This window comes from Penicillium chermesinum, assembly GCF_028974085.1.
Source record: "Penicillium chermesinum strain IBT 19713 chromosome Unknown utg000003l:1.0-5111272.0:1.0-5115320.0, whole genome shotgun sequence".
In the NCBI taxonomy this organism is placed as follows: domain Eukaryota; kingdom Fungi; phylum Ascomycota; class Eurotiomycetes; order Eurotiales; family Aspergillaceae; genus Penicillium; species Penicillium chermesinum.
In genome coordinates, this window is record NW_026695313.1 from 2,462,946 (window position 1) to 2,482,809 (window position 19,864).

At 50.0% G+C, this 19,864-nt stretch overlaps 8 protein-coding genes across 8 annotated transcripts; 4 read left to right on the top strand and 4 right to left on the bottom strand.

Annotated features, from left to right (window-relative positions):
- Positions 1-199: 199 nt before the first annotated feature.
- On the top strand, positions 200-2,144 carry N7468_003862 (Tti2 family protein; the record flags this gene model as incomplete). The annotated part of the gene is made up of 5 exons (XM_058473159.1): positions 200-355; positions 404-596; positions 654-1,087; positions 1,138-1,889; positions 1,937-2,144. 5 exons carry the CDS (start codon positions 200-202, stop codon positions 2,142-2,144), a joined length of 1,743 nt encoding a protein of 580 aa, XP_058332162.1.
- A 194-nt stretch (positions 2,145-2,338) lies between these two features.
- N7468_003863 (phosphatidylinositol-3,5-bisphosphate 5-phosphatase) lies at positions 2,339-5,320 on the bottom strand (the record flags this gene model as incomplete). The annotated part of the gene is made up of 1 exon (XM_058473160.1): positions 2,339-5,320. The coding sequence occupies one exon, from the start codon at positions 5,318-5,320 to the stop codon at positions 2,339-2,341; it is 2,982 nt and encodes a 993-aa protein (XP_058332163.1).
- A 360-nt stretch (positions 5,321-5,680) lies between these two features.
- N7468_003864 (acyl-CoA dehydrogenase family protein) lies at positions 5,681-7,167 on the bottom strand (the record flags this gene model as incomplete). The annotated part of the gene is made up of 4 exons (XM_058473161.1): positions 5,681-6,186; positions 6,237-6,326; positions 6,391-6,618; positions 6,675-7,167. The coding sequence occupies 4 exons, from the start codon at positions 7,165-7,167 to the stop codon at positions 5,681-5,683; spliced, it is 1,317 nt and encodes a 438-aa protein (XP_058332164.1).
- A 489-nt stretch (positions 7,168-7,656) lies between these two features.
- Positions 7,657-9,972, bottom strand: N7468_003865 (putative protein kinase; the record flags this gene model as incomplete). Its single annotated transcript, XM_058473162.1, has 1 exon — positions 7,657-9,972. One exon carries the CDS (start codon positions 9,970-9,972, stop codon positions 7,657-7,659), a length of 2,316 nt encoding a protein of 771 aa, XP_058332165.1.
- Positions 9,973-11,035: 1,063 nt separating this feature from the next.
- Positions 11,036-14,460, top strand: N7468_003866 (DNA-directed DNA polymerase delta POL3; the record flags this gene model as incomplete). The annotated part of the gene is made up of 3 exons (XM_058473163.1): positions 11,036-11,428; positions 11,484-13,666; positions 13,722-14,460. The coding sequence occupies 3 exons, from the start codon at positions 11,036-11,038 to the stop codon at positions 14,458-14,460; spliced, it is 3,315 nt and encodes a 1,104-aa protein (XP_058332166.1).
- A 344-nt stretch (positions 14,461-14,804) lies between these two features.
- Positions 14,805-15,860, top strand: N7468_003867 (uncharacterized protein; the record flags this gene model as incomplete). The annotated part of the gene is made up of 4 exons (XM_058473164.1): positions 14,805-14,864; positions 14,988-15,149; positions 15,212-15,218; positions 15,442-15,860. 4 exons carry the CDS (start codon positions 14,805-14,807, stop codon positions 15,858-15,860), a joined length of 648 nt encoding a protein of 215 aa, XP_058332167.1.
- Positions 15,861-16,975: 1,115 nt separating this feature from the next.
- On the top strand, positions 16,976-17,386 carry N7468_003868 (uncharacterized protein; the record flags this gene model as incomplete). Its single annotated transcript, XM_058473165.1, has 3 exons — positions 16,976-17,116; positions 17,178-17,236; positions 17,341-17,386. 3 exons carry the CDS (start codon positions 16,976-16,978, stop codon positions 17,384-17,386), a joined length of 246 nt encoding a protein of 81 aa, XP_058332168.1.
- Positions 17,387-18,069: 683 nt separating this feature from the next.
- On the bottom strand, positions 18,070-19,776 carry N7468_003869 (putative C2H2 finger domain protein; the record flags this gene model as incomplete). Its single annotated transcript, XM_058473166.1, has 4 exons — positions 18,070-18,411; positions 18,503-18,610; positions 18,807-19,376; positions 19,480-19,776. The coding sequence occupies 4 exons, from the start codon at positions 19,774-19,776 to the stop codon at positions 18,070-18,072; spliced, it is 1,317 nt and encodes a 438-aa protein (XP_058332169.1).
- Between the last annotated feature and the right edge of the window lie 88 nt (positions 19,777-19,864).

The following is a 19,864-nucleotide window of genomic DNA, read 5'->3' on the forward strand; positions in this document are numbered from 1 at the left end:
CTAGATCCCACATAACGTCCCTAGACAAATAAAGATCAGATTACATTTATACTCTGAGTATTTTAGCTTTCGTCAATAAGCGGAAATCGCATTTCCATGACGAACAAATGCCAACCGAAATCAAGATCCGCTCCGCATCAAAAAACCCCACCCAACCGCAAACTTCTGTAGCTTTGAACCTTCTCCCCATGACCACGTAATGGACAAGTTACGGCAAGAGGCGCGCACAGCCTTGAAAGAGGACAGAAATACTCTTCCCCAGACGCTTTCGTCTTCTGGTGAGGTCGCGCAACAGGCCAGGGTGCAGGATGTTTGGGCAGATGTGTCGACCTTCGACCACAGCACCTTGGAAAACGTGAGTAGCCAACCCGGCAGATGAAAGCGAAAGCTCACACCTCTATAGATGAATGAGAGCCTCTACGCCGCATTGCAGTATTTCAATGGTCGATTGAACTCTGTTCCAGGCGGGGCCTCAAGGGCTCTTGCAACCGAGGAAACAGAGGCCGTCCAGAAGCTATTGGAGTGGGCGAGTGAAGCCGCGCTGCCATCCGTAGAATTTGAACCTATTTTCAATGACGACCCTGACATTCCGGATGGTATTAGGATTCTTCTTATGTATTTTCTTCTCTGAATCTTGCTAATTGACTCCTTAGAAGTCATGAAGGCCCAAGAAGGGAGTCGTCTGAAGGGCTACCTTGCTACAAGTCTTGTCGCAATCTTGGCAACCAAGTCAACATTGGACCATGATATCACTAGATCTCCAAGGGTCATCATGGCCTTGGCCTGCTACACCTCCGACGCTGACCCGTGGACCACCGATAAGGCTATGCAAAACGCAAAAGCTACCCTTCAGCTGGTAGGACAGGATCTACCATGGAAGACTATCGATGAAATCCTGAAAGACAAAGTTCGACCTCTTTTCAAGAGCTCTAAAAACCCATCTATCACAAGTCAAGGTCGCAAAAATTTCCATCCCGTGCCCTTGTCTCGGTTCGAGGGCTTATCGCTCGATGGCTCAAACAATCCTTGGAAGAACACCGATATCTATGCCACACGAGTCCTATCGTGGATCGCGCATCAGTATCGGGTAAGTATATGCCCAAGTTATAAGCTACCATTTAACTAACAATTCTCTAGAAATACGAATCATCTGACATGGAAGCACATTTCCCGCTTTTGGTCCCGGTTATCCTGGCACTGATAGATGACAGCAACACCACGTTCAAAGCCAAAGGCTGCGACATACTTAAACAAATTCTCGAAATAATCTCCGACAACTCCTCCAAAACCCTCATTCGAATGAATCTAGTCTCCGTCTTTGAGGAAGCCATAACCCCATGTCTCCTTTCCCTTCCCACTATCACCCCCGAGAAGAGGTCACTAGAACTACTGAGTTCGGCATACCCAACATTAATTTCCCTCTTCAAAGCTGGCTACCCAATTCCATCACGAGACCAGATACCAGCAAATCCGGCCTTAGAGGAAACGTATATGAAAAACCGCAACGCGTACTCCAGGTCGGTTCAAAAGATTCTTCGCAACAATCTTATCTCGTCGTTCCATCATATCAGCTCCTCGACACCTGCTTCAAGAGAGACATCAGCTTCTTTCCCACACCCTTTTCTATCTACATTCCTGATGCACTGGATTGGAGTCTTCATCCAAGAACTTGGCTTCCACGCTATCATGTTCCTTCAAGAAATTGTTCCCGTGCTGTACACTACTTTATCGAATCCTTTTGGGACCGCCCATCCACCGCTCCTAACCGCAGCAGTGTCCACTACGAAGCAATTAATCCTAAATGCCCATGCGAGGATCTACAGGTGGCGCGGTGAAATCCTTGGTGGGCTAACTTCCTGTTACCTACACGTTATCGATGAACTGGACGAGTTGGAAACGCGGAAGTTGAAGGATGATAATCCCCGGACATATTCAGAAAGATTCAAAGGGATCTGAAGATCACCGCTATTGCCCTCAAATACACTCTTGAGAACTCTGCTGAGATCGCTGCCGCTCAAGGAGTTTCCGTTGCCGATGTCGAGTTTATTCCGAAGGATACTGTGGAGAAGGAGTTCCAAGAGTTGATCCGTGCGGATCCTAGATTGGAACAGCTTCTAATGGTTGAGAAGGATAGCCTTGTGTAATAGCGGATTTCATAGATGATCGCCCGGGTACAACTAGAAAAGAACCGAGTTTATCACAGCAGTGGATTTCAATTCAGACCGGCGCTACTACCAGAAAAACACACCGGATTCCAGAACAAACTCTTAAAATACCATAAAATGATCTGGGTATCAATTCTAATGAAAGCGCTAATGGTTTCTGCTCGTCATGCTTATCATACATCAACACGTTGCTTGAAAAGACTCTTGCCTCGCAACCACTGTCTGTAACGCTTATACCTCTTCTTCTCATAATCCTCATTTACAACAGTGAGCCCCTCGCCAGAAACGTGTAGGAACTCAGCATAATCAGCCAAGTTTTCAGCAGCGCTAGCTTCCAGCACAGAATCTTCCACGTTGCAATTTTTGGCGTACTCAAGAAGGTCCAAGTTTTGCTTGGGTTCCCGAAGTGACGCAGCCGTCACCTCATCTTCGGATGTTACAACCAGAGGTACCTTGAGCGGGTGGTTAATGTACCTCTCGTATTCTTCTGCTTCGGCCGCTGTAACAGATGGACTCAGCGAGTCGGTCACTAGTTGTCCCAGTGTCCATTGGGCGATTTGGGCTTTACTTGGAGGCGTAGGGTTGGATGAGGAATAGATCGGTGGGATCGGAGGCACTGGGGGTACGGAGGATTCAAAAGCCGACTCTTTGATGATACCTAAAGAAGGCAATTGCTTGGTAGAAGAGGGTGGTTGATTTTTCCAGCCCTGGCTGGATCCTGAAGCCGGGGCATTTGTCGTGGGTCGGCTTGATGGAGGCTCTTGGATTCTCACGGTGCGTGCATTTGGACGGTCACGCTGCACTTGATCGTGAGTTATTCGTGGCACGAATGGGCTCATGTCCAACGCGGGTTGGCCGGGGCGATATGGAGGCAGGTAACGCAGAGTAGACTTCATCTTGTAGGAATAAATCTTGGAGAGTGTGGACAGCGCAAGCGGGCGATAGTACTCAAGCCAATAGTCATCGAATCGCGAGATGGGTTCCTTTGGATGTGGTGGAAGGGGAGGGACCTCTCTCTTCTTCAAATATTCAGGTGTATACCAAGTGATGTAGTTGGGCCGCCTCTTCTCAAGATGATTTCGGGGATCTGAATGATGCAAGTAATAGTCCGTCGATAGATCCCAAAGCATCGGAGCACCTTGGGTGAAAAGATAGTTTCCCAGGAAGAGATTATATGCCTCTTGCCGCTGGGCATCGAGGAACGAGTTGTTGTAGTAGCGCTTGAAACTCTCGACCATGTCTCGGGAGTGACTGGTCCACTGATTGGTTTTGCGATAGGTCGCCATGGTGTTAACAAGATGGGATCCACCATATTGGATAGCAATGGTATCGCCATGATCATGCCACATGTTTGTGAACAGGTTAACAACGTCGCTGTCATATTCAACTGTGGTCTCCTCAATTACACCGAGGGAGTGGAGTTGATAACCGAGCGCGCGCTTGCCAATGACGAACTGAGCTGCATTGGTACGGTCCAAGCAGTCAATACAATTAGTTCTCGCAACGCCATTCTGAATCTGTAGACCCGATTCCACATCATAGCCATTTTTGAAAAAGCCGGTCTTGGGTATGATTTCGCCCGCGATGTCTTCCAATATCTGTATCACATCTTGATCCCGGCTTTTGGCAGCACGGCTCATGTCAAACGCGTTGTATATTAGTTTTTTGTCTTCGGGGAGAAACTGATTCAGATAATTTATTGCAGTGGTAAACTCCTTGAGAAGTTTCGACTCTCTCGGTGTCCGCTCGCGGGATTTAATGAGATTCAAGACATAGATGGGGGCGCCGTATCTTTCGAATAAGTTGTCGAAATGCAATGCTGCGGCCGAATAGAATGGATCCACGAGGTTCATTTCAATATCGGGCTTAGGCGTGACTGTAGTATTCTCCTGGGTCCAATGCAGAGGAATGCTCCCACGATGTTGCAAGTAGGATGTGTAGTTTGGATTCGCATACACGGTCGGGCCAGCAGAATGGAAGGATGTTGTAGTTTGCTCGCAGACAATCTGTTCGGTTTCAACATCATTCGCCACGTACCCCAGGTCATTAGCGCCCCGCTTCAGGAATCGGGCCCCTGCGAAGAATCTTGATCTCCGGGCGATTATCGAGATATAGACTTGCCGGCCAAACACGCTCAGTTTGGACTGGTCAACATAGCCATGAATGACAGGAAGGAACCATTGATATGGGTTTTTGAAATTGGCAACGGCTGGAGCCATCAAATGGTGGTTCCAGACAAACATTGTATTGTAGTCAACAGGTAAAGACCTGGGAACTCCATCGTAATGCGCCTTTCTCTCGCGGCAGATGTTATGCTGCAACGACTGGGTGATATCGTATGAGTAGCTGAAGTAAAAGGATCTGCTCAGATCAAGACTGTTCAGGATTGCCTTATAGCGTTCTTCTTCTGACTGCTTTTCGGGCTTTGTACGTGAGGCATCCGCGGTGGTAAGTGGAACAAGCTCGGTGTCGTCTATCTGATAGATGTTGTGACCTCCGAGCATAGCGACTTGACTTCTCTTCGTGACAAGGAGCATGTAATACGGCCCTGTGAATCTGATAAAGCCAAGTAAAGCCCATGCACTTGACTTTTGCTTGAGGCCTCCCGAGCTCTTGTTGCCGTCATCAATCGCATCAAGCAATTGCACCATTTCCCGCTTTGTGTAGATCATGTCATCCTCGATTATCCCTAGGTCGCCTGATTCAGAGGTTCGATCGATCTTCAAGATGCGAAACCGTGTCTCTGCCATGTTGATCCCCACCATGTAGTACCGGGTCGCGGTCTCATACAGAGTGAATTTGTGCATGCGGCTGACATCATCTTCTTCAGTATCCAGACCAAATCGGTGCTTTTGGGCCGACGTGGGGGAGGACTCGCGTTCGAATGATGTGGCAACATGAGGCTCCTCATCCTCTTCTTCTGGGGGAAATTCTGACGATATCGACGGGTCTCCGGCGGCTTCGGTTCCGTTCCCTTCGAGTCCAGCTCGACTTGCATTCAGCGAATGGCTCTGGCTGGACGACGGGGTGCCCGGCCCGACCGCATCGGTCTCAAGTTTTCTTTTCTGGTCATGGCTGGCATAAGGAGGATGCTCCTCTAGAGGTGCGAGGTCAGAGACTGGGCCGATCAGAGTCGCGTCGTCAAAACTCTCCATTATGGGTGGAGACAGGAACTCGAATGGAAGCTGTCCCCGCGCTGTGACGTCGGCCGGAACCCTTTTCGGCGCCTTAGGAATCCAATGCCTCCACAAAGGCCCTGGTGTCTATTTCACCGCGAATTGCTGCCTTTTTTGATCTTTTTATTGACTAAGTTTGGTTGGATTTATTTTTCTCTGGCTTAATGGCAATGTAGCAGCCTTGGGATAATAGGTTCGCCGTTATGCAAATTTCGCATGAGAACTGAAATAGCTCAATAAGTATAATATACATTGAGCAAACAGTGCACTCATTTTAGCGTATTGGGAGTATCATGGTAGATTTCCGTGTAAAGCACGGAAACGATGGGACTCGGAGAGTCAGACCTTTGCCTGCCGCTTTTCAAGTGCCCTGCGTCTCGAATACAAAGCTTTGGTCTCCTCACGAAGCGCCAACCCCGTCATTATCTCTTCGCTACCGCCGCCGACAACATGGACACGAGCATCACGGCTGATTTGCTCGACCCGAGCGCCTTTGCCAGCTTTGTTATAACCAGCACCTCCCAAAATCTGCTGCGCTTCTCGAACACTCTTTTCTAAGGCTCTTGTTGACATAACCTTCAACAAAGCAGTCATGCCGCCAATCCGGACATCATCCACGGGTCGATCTTTAGTCAGTTCAAGAATGTGGACGAGCTGTTCCATAAATGCGTATGCGGGCTCGATCATTAATCCAAACTTGAAAATTTTAGACTGAATCGCCTGCTTTTCAATGAGTGGTGAGCCGAATGTCTCGCGTTGAATGGCATAGTTGAATGCGTCTTCGGCACAGACCCGTGCCAACCGCAAAGACGCGCAGGCCAGGGACAGCCGCTCCGGGTTAAAGTCTAGTAAGTTGTCAGAAGTTGAAAACCCTCATGCGAAGGACTAGGCTCACTGGACATGATCAAGGGGAAGCCTTTGTTCTCTTCTCCGATGCGATTTTCGACCGGGACACGAACATCGTCTAATTCGATAAAAGTAGATCCTTTCAGATTTCCTCGTTAGTTACTTTTGTCCTTAGCAAGAACAGGTTGGTTTAGTTAGCGTACCGCTGGCATTCACGCCAGAGTTGAACATGCGCCGGCGAGTGACCCCCTCAGCAGCGAGAGGAATCACCAGTAGACTAATACCAGTTCTACCAGGACCGCCAGTCCGAACGGCCGCCGTGCAATAGTCTGCCCAAAGTCCATTGGTGATCCACTTTTTTGCACCGTTGACAACGTAATGATTTCCATCACGCTTGGCAGTCGTACGAATATTTGCAACATCAGATCCAGCTATAAGCAACAGTTAGCATCTGCCGTCATCCAATACTTGGAAGAATCCAACATACCATCCGGCTCCGTAATCCCCAGGCAAAACCGTACATCGCCCTTCGCGACAGCAGGCAACCATCGCCTCTGTTGTTCTGGAGTACCAAACTTCGCAATAGGGGGACAGCCAATGCCATTCCCGCCGCCAAGTCCCCAGACCACACCGACATATCCGACCCTCGTCAGCTCATCGCCAACAATAAGTGAGCACCAGGTGTCCCATTTCTCAGGCGGCACGTTCCCAGGCAAGTTCAAACCAGCCGCATTCTCGGGCATGGTAAGGGGATGGACGATAGCAAAGCCCAGTTCGCAATAGCGCTTTCTTACGGCCTCAGGGACCTGGCCAGCAGCCTCCCATTCATGCGCAAAGGGAGCGATTTCTGCCTCGACGTACTCGCGCACCCAAGCACGCAGGTTATGATGCAAGTCGGTGTAGTATGGATTGCGGACGTCGAGCTGGGGAAGAAGGGGCTCGCTGTATGGAGCAGTCGGAGCGCGGAGAGAGCGAGCCATTGGTCTAGTTGAGTCGACTGAAAGTGTCTAGAGGTGTGAGACCTGATCTTCCATTGCTTTTTGAAATGGCAGGATGCAGGGATCCACGTTGTTTGCGGGGAAGTGTGAAGCTCTCTCCACATGAACCGAGGCCCGTCAGTTCGCCCCACTCATTTGAGCGGCTCTGCCCAGAACACCATGACAGCTTCGAGAATATCGGGCTTCACATCTGAACATTAAAATTCATCTTTCGGAGTATAAAGATAGTGACGAGTATAGGTATTGATATGAGAAATGGTTTTATGACCGCGCGAAGGCGCAGGCTGATATCTTATTGGGCCCGTGAGTTCAGCCATGTGCCGATGATGCTTTACAATGATTCATTATACAGGGCTCGCCAAAAGATGGCCGATTGTTTTATGCTGGGATCTTAACTTTGTTAAAATATGCCTATGCTACCTCGCCATAATCTCGGAATCCATAACCCCTTTGTAAATGCAAATCATTCATTCATGCAGATAGCTTCTTAACAGCTTTATAAATCCGACGTATATGTTCTTTTGCAACCTCGCAAGACCATCTTTGTCGTGATCGGGGATTCAACATGCCTTGAATACACGCGATTAACAAATCTGCAACGGTCTCTCCGGTCTCGAGTGTCGTCTCTCCAAGGTGAATTTTGGCCGCAAAATCGTCAGGGAGAGACACCGTTCCACGTGTCAGACCATTGAGAGTGATTTGTCGCTCCATCTTAGTGTTCAACTTGTAGACAAGCTCGAACAGGATGACACCAAGCGCATAGACGTCAAGCTTTTCATCGATCTTATACTCGTCAAAGTAATCGAATTGACCTCCAGGTGATGGGCTTTTGGATGGGGGCCGATAGAACTCTGTTCCAACCACACGCTGGATTTTGGGGCCTTCGCGGAAAGGCGTGACAGCATTTTCTGGTGTTTTATCCAAGTGCGAAACATCTGCAACAAGACCGAAGTCGCCGATTCGTGGGCGGCAGAAATGAACTGGCGAGGTCTCACTGGAGCTACAAGCAGCGCATGAGTCCAACTCTTGGCTTTCAGGTGCGCATAGAAAAATATTGGCTGGCTTCAAATCTCTGTGGACGATTCCTTTTGAGTGCAGGTATTCAACGCCAGAGATAATATCAAGTATCAGCTTCAGGGAAGGCATGATGTGGAAGCAATGTCGTCTGGAGATCGATCCATCTTGGGTATACCTTTCTGCAGCTTGAGGGTTCAAGTATGAATTGAGAGAGATTGGATGGAGAGACATTTGAATGTGCAGGATAACAGCAGGTGCCTCTTGTCCAGACCGATAGTGGGGCTGTATCTGAAGCTTCGACTGGTCCTGGCTTAAACCGTCTGTGAAAATGTCGTCTGTTTGTCCCAATGAAGTTGTTTGTCCATATGTACGATTAAAATTGCGGGGGACAGACTCGACATCGTCTTCCTCTATTTCGACCGCAGAGCTTTTCCTTGTATGCCGGGATGAAGCAGGGACATGGCTGTCTAGGCGCTCGATCCTGTTGTGGAAACCATGATTCTCGGAAACAGAGGTTGTGAAAGATTGTCGGACTGAATTCTCGGAATGCTCAAAAACAATCCCCATGCTCGGTTCGTTGGACCGGAAACTCGGTTCGTTTGGTCCGAAACTAAGCCCATCACTCGACTCGGTGCTGGATGTGTTGGCCGCAGAGCGTTCAATTCGAGGAGTCGTTGTTTTTCGGAAAGGTACGTTCGTCGAAACGTGGGCTTGCTCAACCCACGCACCGTAATACCGGACAATATTGGTATGCTCGAGGCGAGCCAGAGTGCGAATCTCTTTCATGATAGTTTCCAGTTGGTTCTCACCACCAAATTGTAACTGTTCAAGGCGTCTTTGACTCAAAGGGATTTTCTTCACAGCATATTCCTGACCATCGATGTGATTCTTGGCATGGTAAACGGAGCCGAACGAACCGCGACCAAGGATCTTCAGCTCCTCAAATTCGACCGCGTAGCGGGACATACTGTTGAATTGAGGGATTGAAGGATTATTGAATAGCGGCATACTCGCAGGCGAGCTTCCAAAGAGAGGTCTTGATGCGCTAGGCGAATTCCGCGGTCCTATGGGAATACTACTAAGATCATCAACATTGCCGACCGGCGGTAGGGGCATATTGCTCTCCTCCTGCCAAAACTGTGTGGTAGTTTCGGTGAACCCTAGGCCGGAATTGGCCCGTGACATGGGCACCAACGCCTTGCGCTGTCCATCCTCAATGGGGGTTCGCACCGGAGGCTCATTCAGATTCATATGCTCAAGCGCAGAAATTCCAAGCAAGTCAAGATTGTCACGATATGTTTGCCTTGTGCTCCCTAGTTCCTCCTGCTCTATCCCTCCAGGCAGGATGCCATGGGAAGACAAGAATCTTGACTTGTATTTGTAGAGTTCCTTTCCTAGTTGTTTGGCCTCTGGACTGTGTCGAGTGTAACTACGATTGGAGCCCTTGCGCGCGTTCAGTATATCAGCAGCTCGGCTTTGGCAGTAAAATTCGAGCAAGGCAGCTGTCATGACATTGGCATGACGCTCGACGTTGACATCAAGCGTATCTTGCGACAATGCAGATATGTCCTCGAGGGAGCTCCCGCCATCCGATATGTTGACCGATTCAGACTGATCATTTGTGTAGCCAGAATGAATATTCGTCTCATGTTTTGTTTCCTCAATGGATGTTTGCTGGTCCGAGTTTGCTCCATTTTCAGACTGTACGTCCTCACTTTCAGACTCCGGCTCGGATGATGGTATTTCTCCAGCTGGCCTAAACATTGACATATTGGCCGACTTTGTGAACAAAAAGGAAGCGTATTACAGCTCGGAGGGTGTTCGCGCCATCGATCCAAAGATTTGGAGGTGTTCGTGGGAAGGTCCCGGGAATGTGGGGTAGCTATTGCATGAGTGGTAGTCTTCGTAGAAAGGGATGAATGTGAGGCGATTCGAGGTTGAAGAGAATGAACGGGATGGGTAATTTATGGAGATCGCAAGATACTTAGGCCAATGGCTCAAGAACGCTGGATAGAAAATGCCACGTCGGTTTGTTGCAGGTCTCAAGGCGGCACGCGTTGAGTCAGACTTCCATACGATTCGACTTGTCTCTGGCAGGGCGCGGCGGCGGGCAAAGAGCTGCCACCTCGCTTTGAGTTAAGTGACCAGGCAACGATACCCCAAAGGCCTTACGCTTCCGCCTTGCAACGGTTTGAAAAAAGAGATGTATTTCAAAGACGAGGCAAAAGGCAGAGGCGAAAATGGTATCCCCAGTCTATGCGATGCGATCGATCCTCGACTCGGACAATTACAGGCGGTGAGGGATGCCCAACTAACTACTGCGTATATTCCAATACTGGAGCCTCATTCAGAAGGTCATCTGAATCTATTGGTAGCCGACACCCCAGGTACAAGGATACGATCTAAGAAGGAAACTTACTTGTGAAGTTGGTCAGACCTGAGGAAATCAAAATTGAGTCCTTTCCCACCACTGGAAAATTTGCTAAAAAGGAGATGCAGTTCCAGTTATCGCCTCACATTCTCAAAATAATCCAGTCAACTTCATAGTGACCAAAGGAAGCCAGTTGCATGTTCTTTTTTCTTTATGCAGATAAGAAGACTCAGCCTACCATATGTTCAGCCATTAAATATCTGTGAAGTAATATTAACACCGCAATGTGCCAATTAGAGTATTTCCAGAAGGGATCGACCGCGTTATCGTTATCGCCCCGTGACAAATCACGCGTTAAGAGCGTCACGTACGCGGCGCGACCCGGACACGTCCAATACATTCTCTGTTCGCTCTTTCTCCGGCCTTCTCGGTGTATGCAGGCAACACTGCCCTCCAGTCATCATGCCTGAAGCAACGATGCCTCAGAAGCGCGTCTTGACTGACACCACAAACAACCAACGCAACTCGCTTCCCTCCCCCAACGCGATGAAGAAACGGAAGCTCGACACTGAGCCATCCTCTCAACTCAAGCCATCCATGCAGTCGACTCAGAGGAGAGGAGTGGGCTCTAGCCAGCCCCAGAAAAGCCAGTTTGAGGAGGAGGTCCTTGAGAAACTCACACAAGACATTGGCGATTTAAAGCGAAGCAATGCCGAGAAGGACCAGCAGTGGGAACGCCCACCACTGGGCCAATGGGACCCAGAGACCGAGAATATCTGTTTCCAGCAGATTGATGCCGAGGAGGGAAGATTACCTGGCGACAAGATGGCCGTTCGCTTGTTTGGTGTCACGGAGGTAAGGTGTTATTCTCATCGACACGCAATTGTATTGAGACTAATCATCGGAACAGGCGGGTCAATCTGTCTTGCTTCATGTCACCGGTTTTCAACACTACCTCTACATCGCCGCTCCCGTTGGGTTTACTAAAGAGGACTGCCAGCCTTACAAGGCCTTTCTCGAGACTAAAATGGCACAGACGGTGCCTGTCATTCAGTCCGTGGAAGTGACGATGCGCGAGAATATCTATGGATTCCAAGGAAATCAAAAAAGCTGGTATCTGAAGATCACAGTGACTGATCCCAGGTTCATTGCCAAGCTTCGCAGCGCGCTGGAGGCACAGTCTTCAACGATGAATTACAAGGGCCTGTGGGGCAACATGGACAGTGGAATCCTGACGTTTGACAATATCCAATATCTGTTACGTTTTATGATTGACACTGGGCTGGCCGGTATGGCATGGGTGGAGGCCAAGGCTAGCAAATATCAACTTGTGGCCGAGCAGGACAAGCAGTCAAATTGTCAAATCGAAGCCATTGTCCATTACAACGACATGATTGCGCACTCGCCAAACGGAGAGTGGGCGAAGATGGCCCCTCTTCGTATCTTATCATTCGATATCGAGTGTGCTGGTCGTCAGGGGATCTTCCCGGAGCCCAATGTGGATCCTGTCATTCAGATTGCAAATGTGGTTACTCGCTACGGAGAGACGAAACCCTTTGTGCGTAATGTGTTCTGTCTGGACACCACTAGTCTCATTGTGAACACTCAAATTTTGGAGTTTGAACAAGAAGACAAAATGCTCATGGCTTGGAAAGAGTTTGTGCAAAAAGTCGACCCGGATGTCATCATTGGGTACAATATTGCCAACTTCGATTTCCCATACCTGTTGGACCGTGCGAAACATCTCAAGTGTACATCGTTCCCATACTGGACCCGTCTGAAAGGAACAAAAACAGAGGCCAAGGAGGCCAGCTTTTCCAGCAAGCAGATGGGTAATCGTGAGACGAAAGCCACAAACACCAATGGCCGACTCCAACTCGACTTGCTGCAGTTGGTCCAGCGTGATCACCAACTTCGAAGTTACACTCTGAATTCTGTTTCATATGAATTCTTGGGAGAGCAAAAAGAAGACGTTCATCATACCATGATCACAGAGTTGTTCAACGGAACGCCTGACTCACGGCGACGCTTGGCGGTGTATTGTTTGAAAGATGCCTATCTGCCGCAACGTCTCATGGACAAGCTGATGTGCTTGGTCAACTATACCGAAATGGCAAGAGTTACAGGTGTTCCTTTCAATTTCCTCCTTTCTCGAGGACAGCAGGTCAAATTCATCAGCCAGCTGTTCCGCAAAGCCCTCGAACAGCAACTTGTTGTTCCAAACTCCAAGTCTAATGACGAACAAGACTATGAGGGTGCGACTGTCATTGAACCAAAGCGTGGTTACTATGGCGTTCCCGTCGCAACTCTCGATTTCGCGTCTCTATATCCGTCAATCATTCAAGCCCACAACCTCTGCTACACGACCCTGTTAAACAAGCAAAGCGTGGAGAAGCTCAAGTTGGTGAAAGACGAAGACTACATCGTAACACCCAACGGAGATATGTTTGCTACCACTAAGGTTCGCAAAGGGTTGCTTTCTCAAATTTTGGAGGAGCTCTTGAGCGCACGTAAACGTGCAAAGAAGGAGCTAGCCTTAGAGACCGATCCATTCAAGAAGGCTGTGTTGAATGGTCGACAGCTGGCCTTGAAGATCAGCGCAAACAGTGTTTATGGTTTGACTGGAGCTACCGTCGGGAAGCTTCCATGTCTACCCATTGCCAGTAGTACAACCAGTTACGGGCGTCAAATGATTGAGCGGACCAAGCAAGAGGTGGAGGCGCGCTACACAATCGCCAATGGCTATTCTCATGATGCTCAGGTCATTTACGGTGATACTGATTCGGTGATGGTGAAATTTGGAGTGACTGAGCTGGAGGATGCCATGAAACTCGGCGAAGAGGCCGCGGCATATGTGTCATCAAAGTTTCTCAATCCCATCAAGCTGGAATTCGAGAAGGTCTACTTCCCCTATCTGCTGATCAACAAGAAGCGATACGCTGGTCTTTATTGGACCAACACGAAGAAGTATGATAAGATGGATACCAAGGGCATAGAGACTGTGCGCCGTGATAACTGTCTGCTGGTTCAGAATGTCATCGAGACTGTCTTGAACAAGATCCTTATTGACCGAGACATCGATGGTGCGCAAGAGTAAGTCCCTTTGCTCTGGCTTTTCAAACTCAACATAATACTAATACATTTGCAGTTATGTCAAGTCGACCATCTCCGACCTTCTCCAAAACAAGGTAGATATGTCGAAGCTGGTCATTACCAAAGCCTATGCGCAAAAGGAATATGCTGCGAAGATGGCACACGTTGAGCTTGCCAAGCGCATGGCGAAACGCGATGCCGGTTCCGCCCCTGCGCTTGGTGACCGTGTCGCCTATGTGATGATCCGTGGAGCAACCAACTCGAAGGGATATGAACGAGCCGAAGACCCGATTTACGTATTGGAGCACAACATTCCTGTCGACACAAAGTACTACCTGGAAAACCAACTTGCAAATCCACTCGGTCGTATCTTCGAGCCCATCTTGGGTGAGAAGAAAGCAAACCAATTGCTTACAGGCGAGCATACTCGGTCTATCTCTGTTGCTGCGCCCAGCTTGGGTGGTCTGATGAAGTTTGCCAAACGGACACAAACTTGCATGGGCTGCAAGAAGCCACTTTCAGGCAAGGAAGAGATGGAAGGTGCGGTTTGTTCGAACTGCAGTCCTCGAATTGGCGAACTATACACCAAAGCTTTGACCAAGGTATCGGATCTTGAGGTCCGCTTTGGTCGTCTCTGGACACAGTGCCAGCGCTGCCAAGGTAGTCTGCATTGCGAGGTGATCTGCTCGTCACGAGATTGTCCTATCTTCTACATGCGGATGAAAGCCAAGAAAGATGTGGAGGATTCTCAAAAAGAGCTGGCTCGGTTTGATCATGATGCTGCGGCTTGGTAATGAAATTCTGCTGAATGTATGATGGGAAAGACTTCGCAATTGGCGTTTTCATGGGCGGCGTTGAGAAATTAATTACCTGAGCACTTGTTCTTTCCATCTTCATCATAGGATAATGGGGTATTGAAGTTAGTGTATGTATTCCAATCAAATATTTTATTCCCAACAAATTGAAATGAGTGAATGTAAGTGGCTCCGCGCAAAGTCCAAGTGCAAATCGATGATCGACACCACAAAACTCTTGGCGCGGAGAAGCTCCGACTCTTGCGATCGCTCCAATCTTCTTCCCCCTCGAAAAAGTCACGCCCGCGGGGCCAACAACGAACAACTTGAAGCCGCAGGATCAAATGGCGGGCACTTTTAGCTCCACAGACAATACTACCATGGGATCCATCCCCTGGGCAGAGGTATGTACCGTGCCAAGGCCCTGTTTTTCGCGGTCAAAAGGAAGGCGCAACAAAGCGGCCCTTGTCTAGCTGCGGCAGATTTTAGGCGACTATGTAGTACAGCAGCTAATTCCTTACTCGCAGGTATTCTCTCGCCACGAATTCCTTCTGTCTTCCCATCTGGAAATGCTGGGCGCGGTAAAGAACCAGCTCCCACACGACGGCGAAGCGTCGCGGACCGTGGCGTCGATGGTCAGCAAGACAATCCAATCCATGAATCAGTTCAAGATCGTCCGCAAACAAATGGTATGTTTGCCCACGCCCAAGGCACTCCCCCCCGAGTCTTCCTGAGCTAAATTTGTTCGCAGATGCATAGTATGTCCCGGACCTGCCCCAATGTTTTCCGCGCCATGTTCTCCTCCCGCGATTTAACAATCTTGCCCCAGAAAAAAGCGCCGACGCTCCCTCTAATCCCTTCAGCGCGAACCCAACCCCCGCTACACCTCAATCTTCAGATGCAGAAAAGGCACAGAAAAAGCGACCTCGCCTAGAAAGAGAGGCCGAGAATGCGACTCAGCCTACGAATCGTGAACTCCAGACAGGCGACACCCGTGCTTCAAAGCGCAGTCGCAGCATAATAGCTCACCCAAATCCTCCTCAGCAATACCCTCCTCAGCAATACCCTCCTCAACCAAAACTCCCCGAATACACCCAACGCTCCACCTCCCCGAGACCGAAGACATCTCGCAAGAGGTACAACGACGGCTACGCATACAAGAAGAACGCCGCCGCAAAAAAGAGAGCGGTCGGTCAGATAAGCGCAAGCGTGAGAGCATGGGGTCGAATGAAAACGCATCACCTGGCACGGCGCACCAGAGGAAACGTAAAAAGGTAGGAAAGGATAGTGTCTCTCTCAAAAAGGAAAGCGCCAGCAGCAGCCAGCGGAAGAGGTACTTGGACGGTCCATCAAGCTTGGACGCGGCGAAGACAAAGAAGTCTAAAAATCCGCGGGACTGAGGCTTGATAGTGGATTGGGGCGGTCTGCATGGTATGCCAACACAGGGGGAGGATAATTCGGTCGAGGATCATCTTATCGATCGCTTTGTCTTGGGGCGTTGCGTCTTCCTACTACCTAGATGCCGGGCTAGGATCCGCAGCGTCTCAATTTACGGTTATGCATTATAGCATGAAATAGCTTTTTCTTTTTCTGCGGTCCTTTCCGGGAGCAGCGTTGTGTATCAGGGGTACCAGGGCTGTACTCCATATATACCTGTATCCCACCAAATGGGTTAGCGCGAGTCAGCACATCAAAGATACGCATGACTATCGCTTAGAGCGGCCCTCGTAGAATCTAGACGGGACCTTTTTCACATTGGGCGCCCGACGGCACCCTCAACCTGCGGCAATGCCGGTCAGCTAGATACCAGATCCCCGCAATCGTGGAAGTCGTCGAAACCCATTGCACAGCTGCACCTTTTGCAGGAATCTCTGCACCCACGTCATGGCGTGTCCCGAGGTAGCTGACCGGCTAAAAATAACCGAGGACAAATGAAATGACAAGCCTTGGCCAAGAAGCTTAGCGTGCGCAAGGCTGGAGGGTGGGGCTTCCCATCGGCTCCGATTTCTTTTCCACGGGTCGTTTTATTTGTACCCGCCCGGTTTCTGAAGGTTTCGGTTTAGTCACATCTTCTCCAGGCACCAACAATAAGCTAGCTAACTGGCGGTGTCCACTCAAGGAGCAACAAGCGTGGCAATGGCCACCGCAGCAACGCCAGCCACCAGGATCTTATCACGAGGGCTCCCGATCCCCAATGCCCGCATGATACACACCTATCGCCCGGGGCTCCATTCAGGGACGCCCCCTGGGCCTAGATAGCCAATACCAGTACCGCGTATCATCCGTGGACAAGGGTCGACGGATAATGTAACCAGTGCCTGGTACACGGGGGAGACATAGTTCACACTAGTGGCACCGTGGGCCTATTGCCGTGTAGGAACGGAGAGTAAGAGGCCTTTTCCGATCCCATCTCAGCAGATCCATAATAAAGATCCCGCTTTCCCCCTCATTGCTAAATCTCTCTCTCTTGCACACACTCTTCCTCTTGCACACAGTCTACAATTCCTCTTACACAATGTTCGCCAACGGCCTTTTCTCTTGGTTCTCCTCCCCCTCCAAGCAGGAGGAGGCTCCTGCCACCGACGCTACTACCATCCAGGCTCAGCAGCCCACTCGCCCTGACGGCCCCAGTATGGATGGTGCCTCTGCGCAACCCGTACGTCGCAATCCTACCGGTTAATCCTCTTATGAAATGAAAACTGACTAATCTCTCGCAGAAGTCCGAGCAGGAAATGAACCTTCGTGGCGGTGGTGGAGGTGACGTCTGCTGTGGCGTGTAAGTAGAGTGATCCTGCCTGAAATGCGGCCCGAGCACTGTGGCCAGAACAGCCTTCTCCTGCCGCCGACACATTTTTGATCAACATTGCTAACCTATCACAGCTGCGCCGGTCTCCTCTGCTTCGAGTGCTGCGAGGACTGTTGCTAAACGATCAATCGCACCAAAACGTGCTTCGCCATAACGCACGTCTACGCGATCGAGGTTGGGGAATATTACGGCGTCTTCGCTGAACGATCTACATCTTTACGAATGCTCGACTAGTTGCGATGCAGTGGGATCTACTGTCCTCGGCCTCGAATTTTGATTTTTTTTTTTTTGGTTTTTTCCCTTCAGCTTTTTCAGTCGTTATCTTTCTAAGCCCCTGACGGTACTCATGATTATTCCTACGGCAAGCGCTTCAATTTAATACGGCTGTCGCGGCGCCATAATGAGATCTGGCCTACAGGATCAATACCCTTTTTTGCAAAGCAAATCCCATGACGTTTCCAACCCCCCTTCTCCAGATTCTCAGAATCGAGTAACTCAGTCGGTCTGCACCTGACCTCCAGAAATACGGTGATCAAAACAAGGAACTAGCCAAGCGTAGATTAATTTCTGACCTAGAGCCACCATCGTAGAAGCTATAACTCCCAGAACCCAAAGCAGTTTACCCCCATCAAGCAACCAACCATTCTAGTAGCTCAAATTCATCACCCATTTCGCGAAAAACGCCACCACCGAAACTCAAAGCTATACTCTCCACCAGCAAGCAAGAAACCCAAGCAAGAACAGTTTTTCGGGCCCATTCGGCTACCCCTCCCCTCCCCTCAAGCCTCAACCTAAATCCAGCCCTACCAATTGCCCATATCCCTCGCTTTCATTCTGTCCCCCTCCGCCTCAAAACTCTCCTTGAAAAGACTTTTCAACCGCTGCAACCCAGCCTCGCCTTCCTCCGCAACACCCGCATCCATAGCCTGCACCTGGGCTCTCATTTCCAGCGGAGCAGGCGAAATCTGCATTCCCTCCAACTGCCTCCCGAGGAGAACAGGGTCCCCCGCCTCGCTCGACACGACACCGAGAAGACCACCCGTGGCATCGTCGACGGCGCGGCCGAAGACCCCGCGCGAACTGATGGAGCACCGGCCCCGCGCTTTCTCCATGTGCGCGAGGAGCGCAGAGGTACTGGTGAAAGACTTGTTGCATTGGGCGCAGAGGGGGGATCTACGAGGATTAGTTACCAAAGCCATCTGTGCTGTGGAGACGGGGACGTACTCACCCACTAACAGGGATAGCCCAGCGGCGCTCTTCGGCGATATGGTTGACGAAGTGCTCGCGGGCATGTGTAGTAAAGCCGCAGACGCAGGTATATTGCTGCGTGAGGCTGTTGTGGTACTTGTCTGGATCTATTTTGATAGGATCCATGGAGGGGGGGTTCGGGTAGAGAGGTTGCGGCTGGCTGGCTGGGTTGGAGGGCTAGATTATCTTTCTTTGATGGGATGGCGCTGTTGCTCGCCAGGAGAGGCTCGTATTTTGTGAGCTCCTGTGGGGCCTCATCGTCATCGAAGGAGATCAGGTCGTTGCACTGGACGGGAGGAGAGGGCGGTTTCTCTTCCTCTGGTGCGTCCGGCGTATTTTCGACGGGCTTGCTGGTGTCGTTTGTCAGGCTTAAGACGGGCCATTTGGTTAATGTGGGCAGATCGATTACGTCCATGAGGTTCGATGCACTGCTTTGGGGGGAATCCTGGCTTGGAGTCCCGGTTTTGGGGGTAGTGGCAACTTTGGCATTGTTGGTCTTGGGCGTAGATTCCTTGGGAGCATTCTCTTGAGACGATCGCGTATTGTTCTCAGAGCTAGCGGGGTTGCTAGACGTGATATCTTTCAAAGCGCTCGTCTCTCCAACGACCTGCGTCGAGGTACCTGGGGTGACTTTGTTATCTTCGATGGCGAGCTGGACGGGAGCACTGGAGTTGCCCTTAAAGTTCCGAGGGTCTGTCTCGAGGAGAGTATGAACGTTCTGTCGGCGATTTTGCTCCATTACCAGGCGGGTGAGACTGATGCCTTTGCAATTCCCAGCCTCAACATGCTGCATCATACTAGATGCCGATGGGAAGACTGCCTTGCAGCCTTGACATTCTAGTTGTTGCTCTGGGGCATGAGTCTAGGGATTTAGTGAGCTGCTCAGTTCTTACCACATGAAGTGATGGGGGAAATCGCTGTAGTGTTTCACGTCGAACCGGTATGTAGCTAAGATTATCACTCACCTTTTGCATATGATAGTTTCGGCCAGTGTGACTCTGGAAGTCAGTGGTGCAGACCGGGCAGAGGAAGTGGTTTGGACTCTTGAGCCTATGTTCGAAATAGGTCGCCTTGTTCTCAAACTGTATTTTGCATCGACTGCAGAACGGATGCGCGAGATCCTCGTACATATGCTTCTGGATATCTTCGTGGTTACGAAATTTCGCGTCGCAAGGGTCATGAGGGCATCGGAGAGTTAAGGGCGCCGGTGAAGTAGCTTCTAGAGGTTTGTGAGCTCTGGCAGGTACAACGCGGTCCGTCATCTTGGGATTTCCCCGGGGGGTCCACGTTTTAGATTGATGAAGATAAGTAGTAAGGAAGGTAGGTAAGGAGAGGATGAGGATGGGGAAG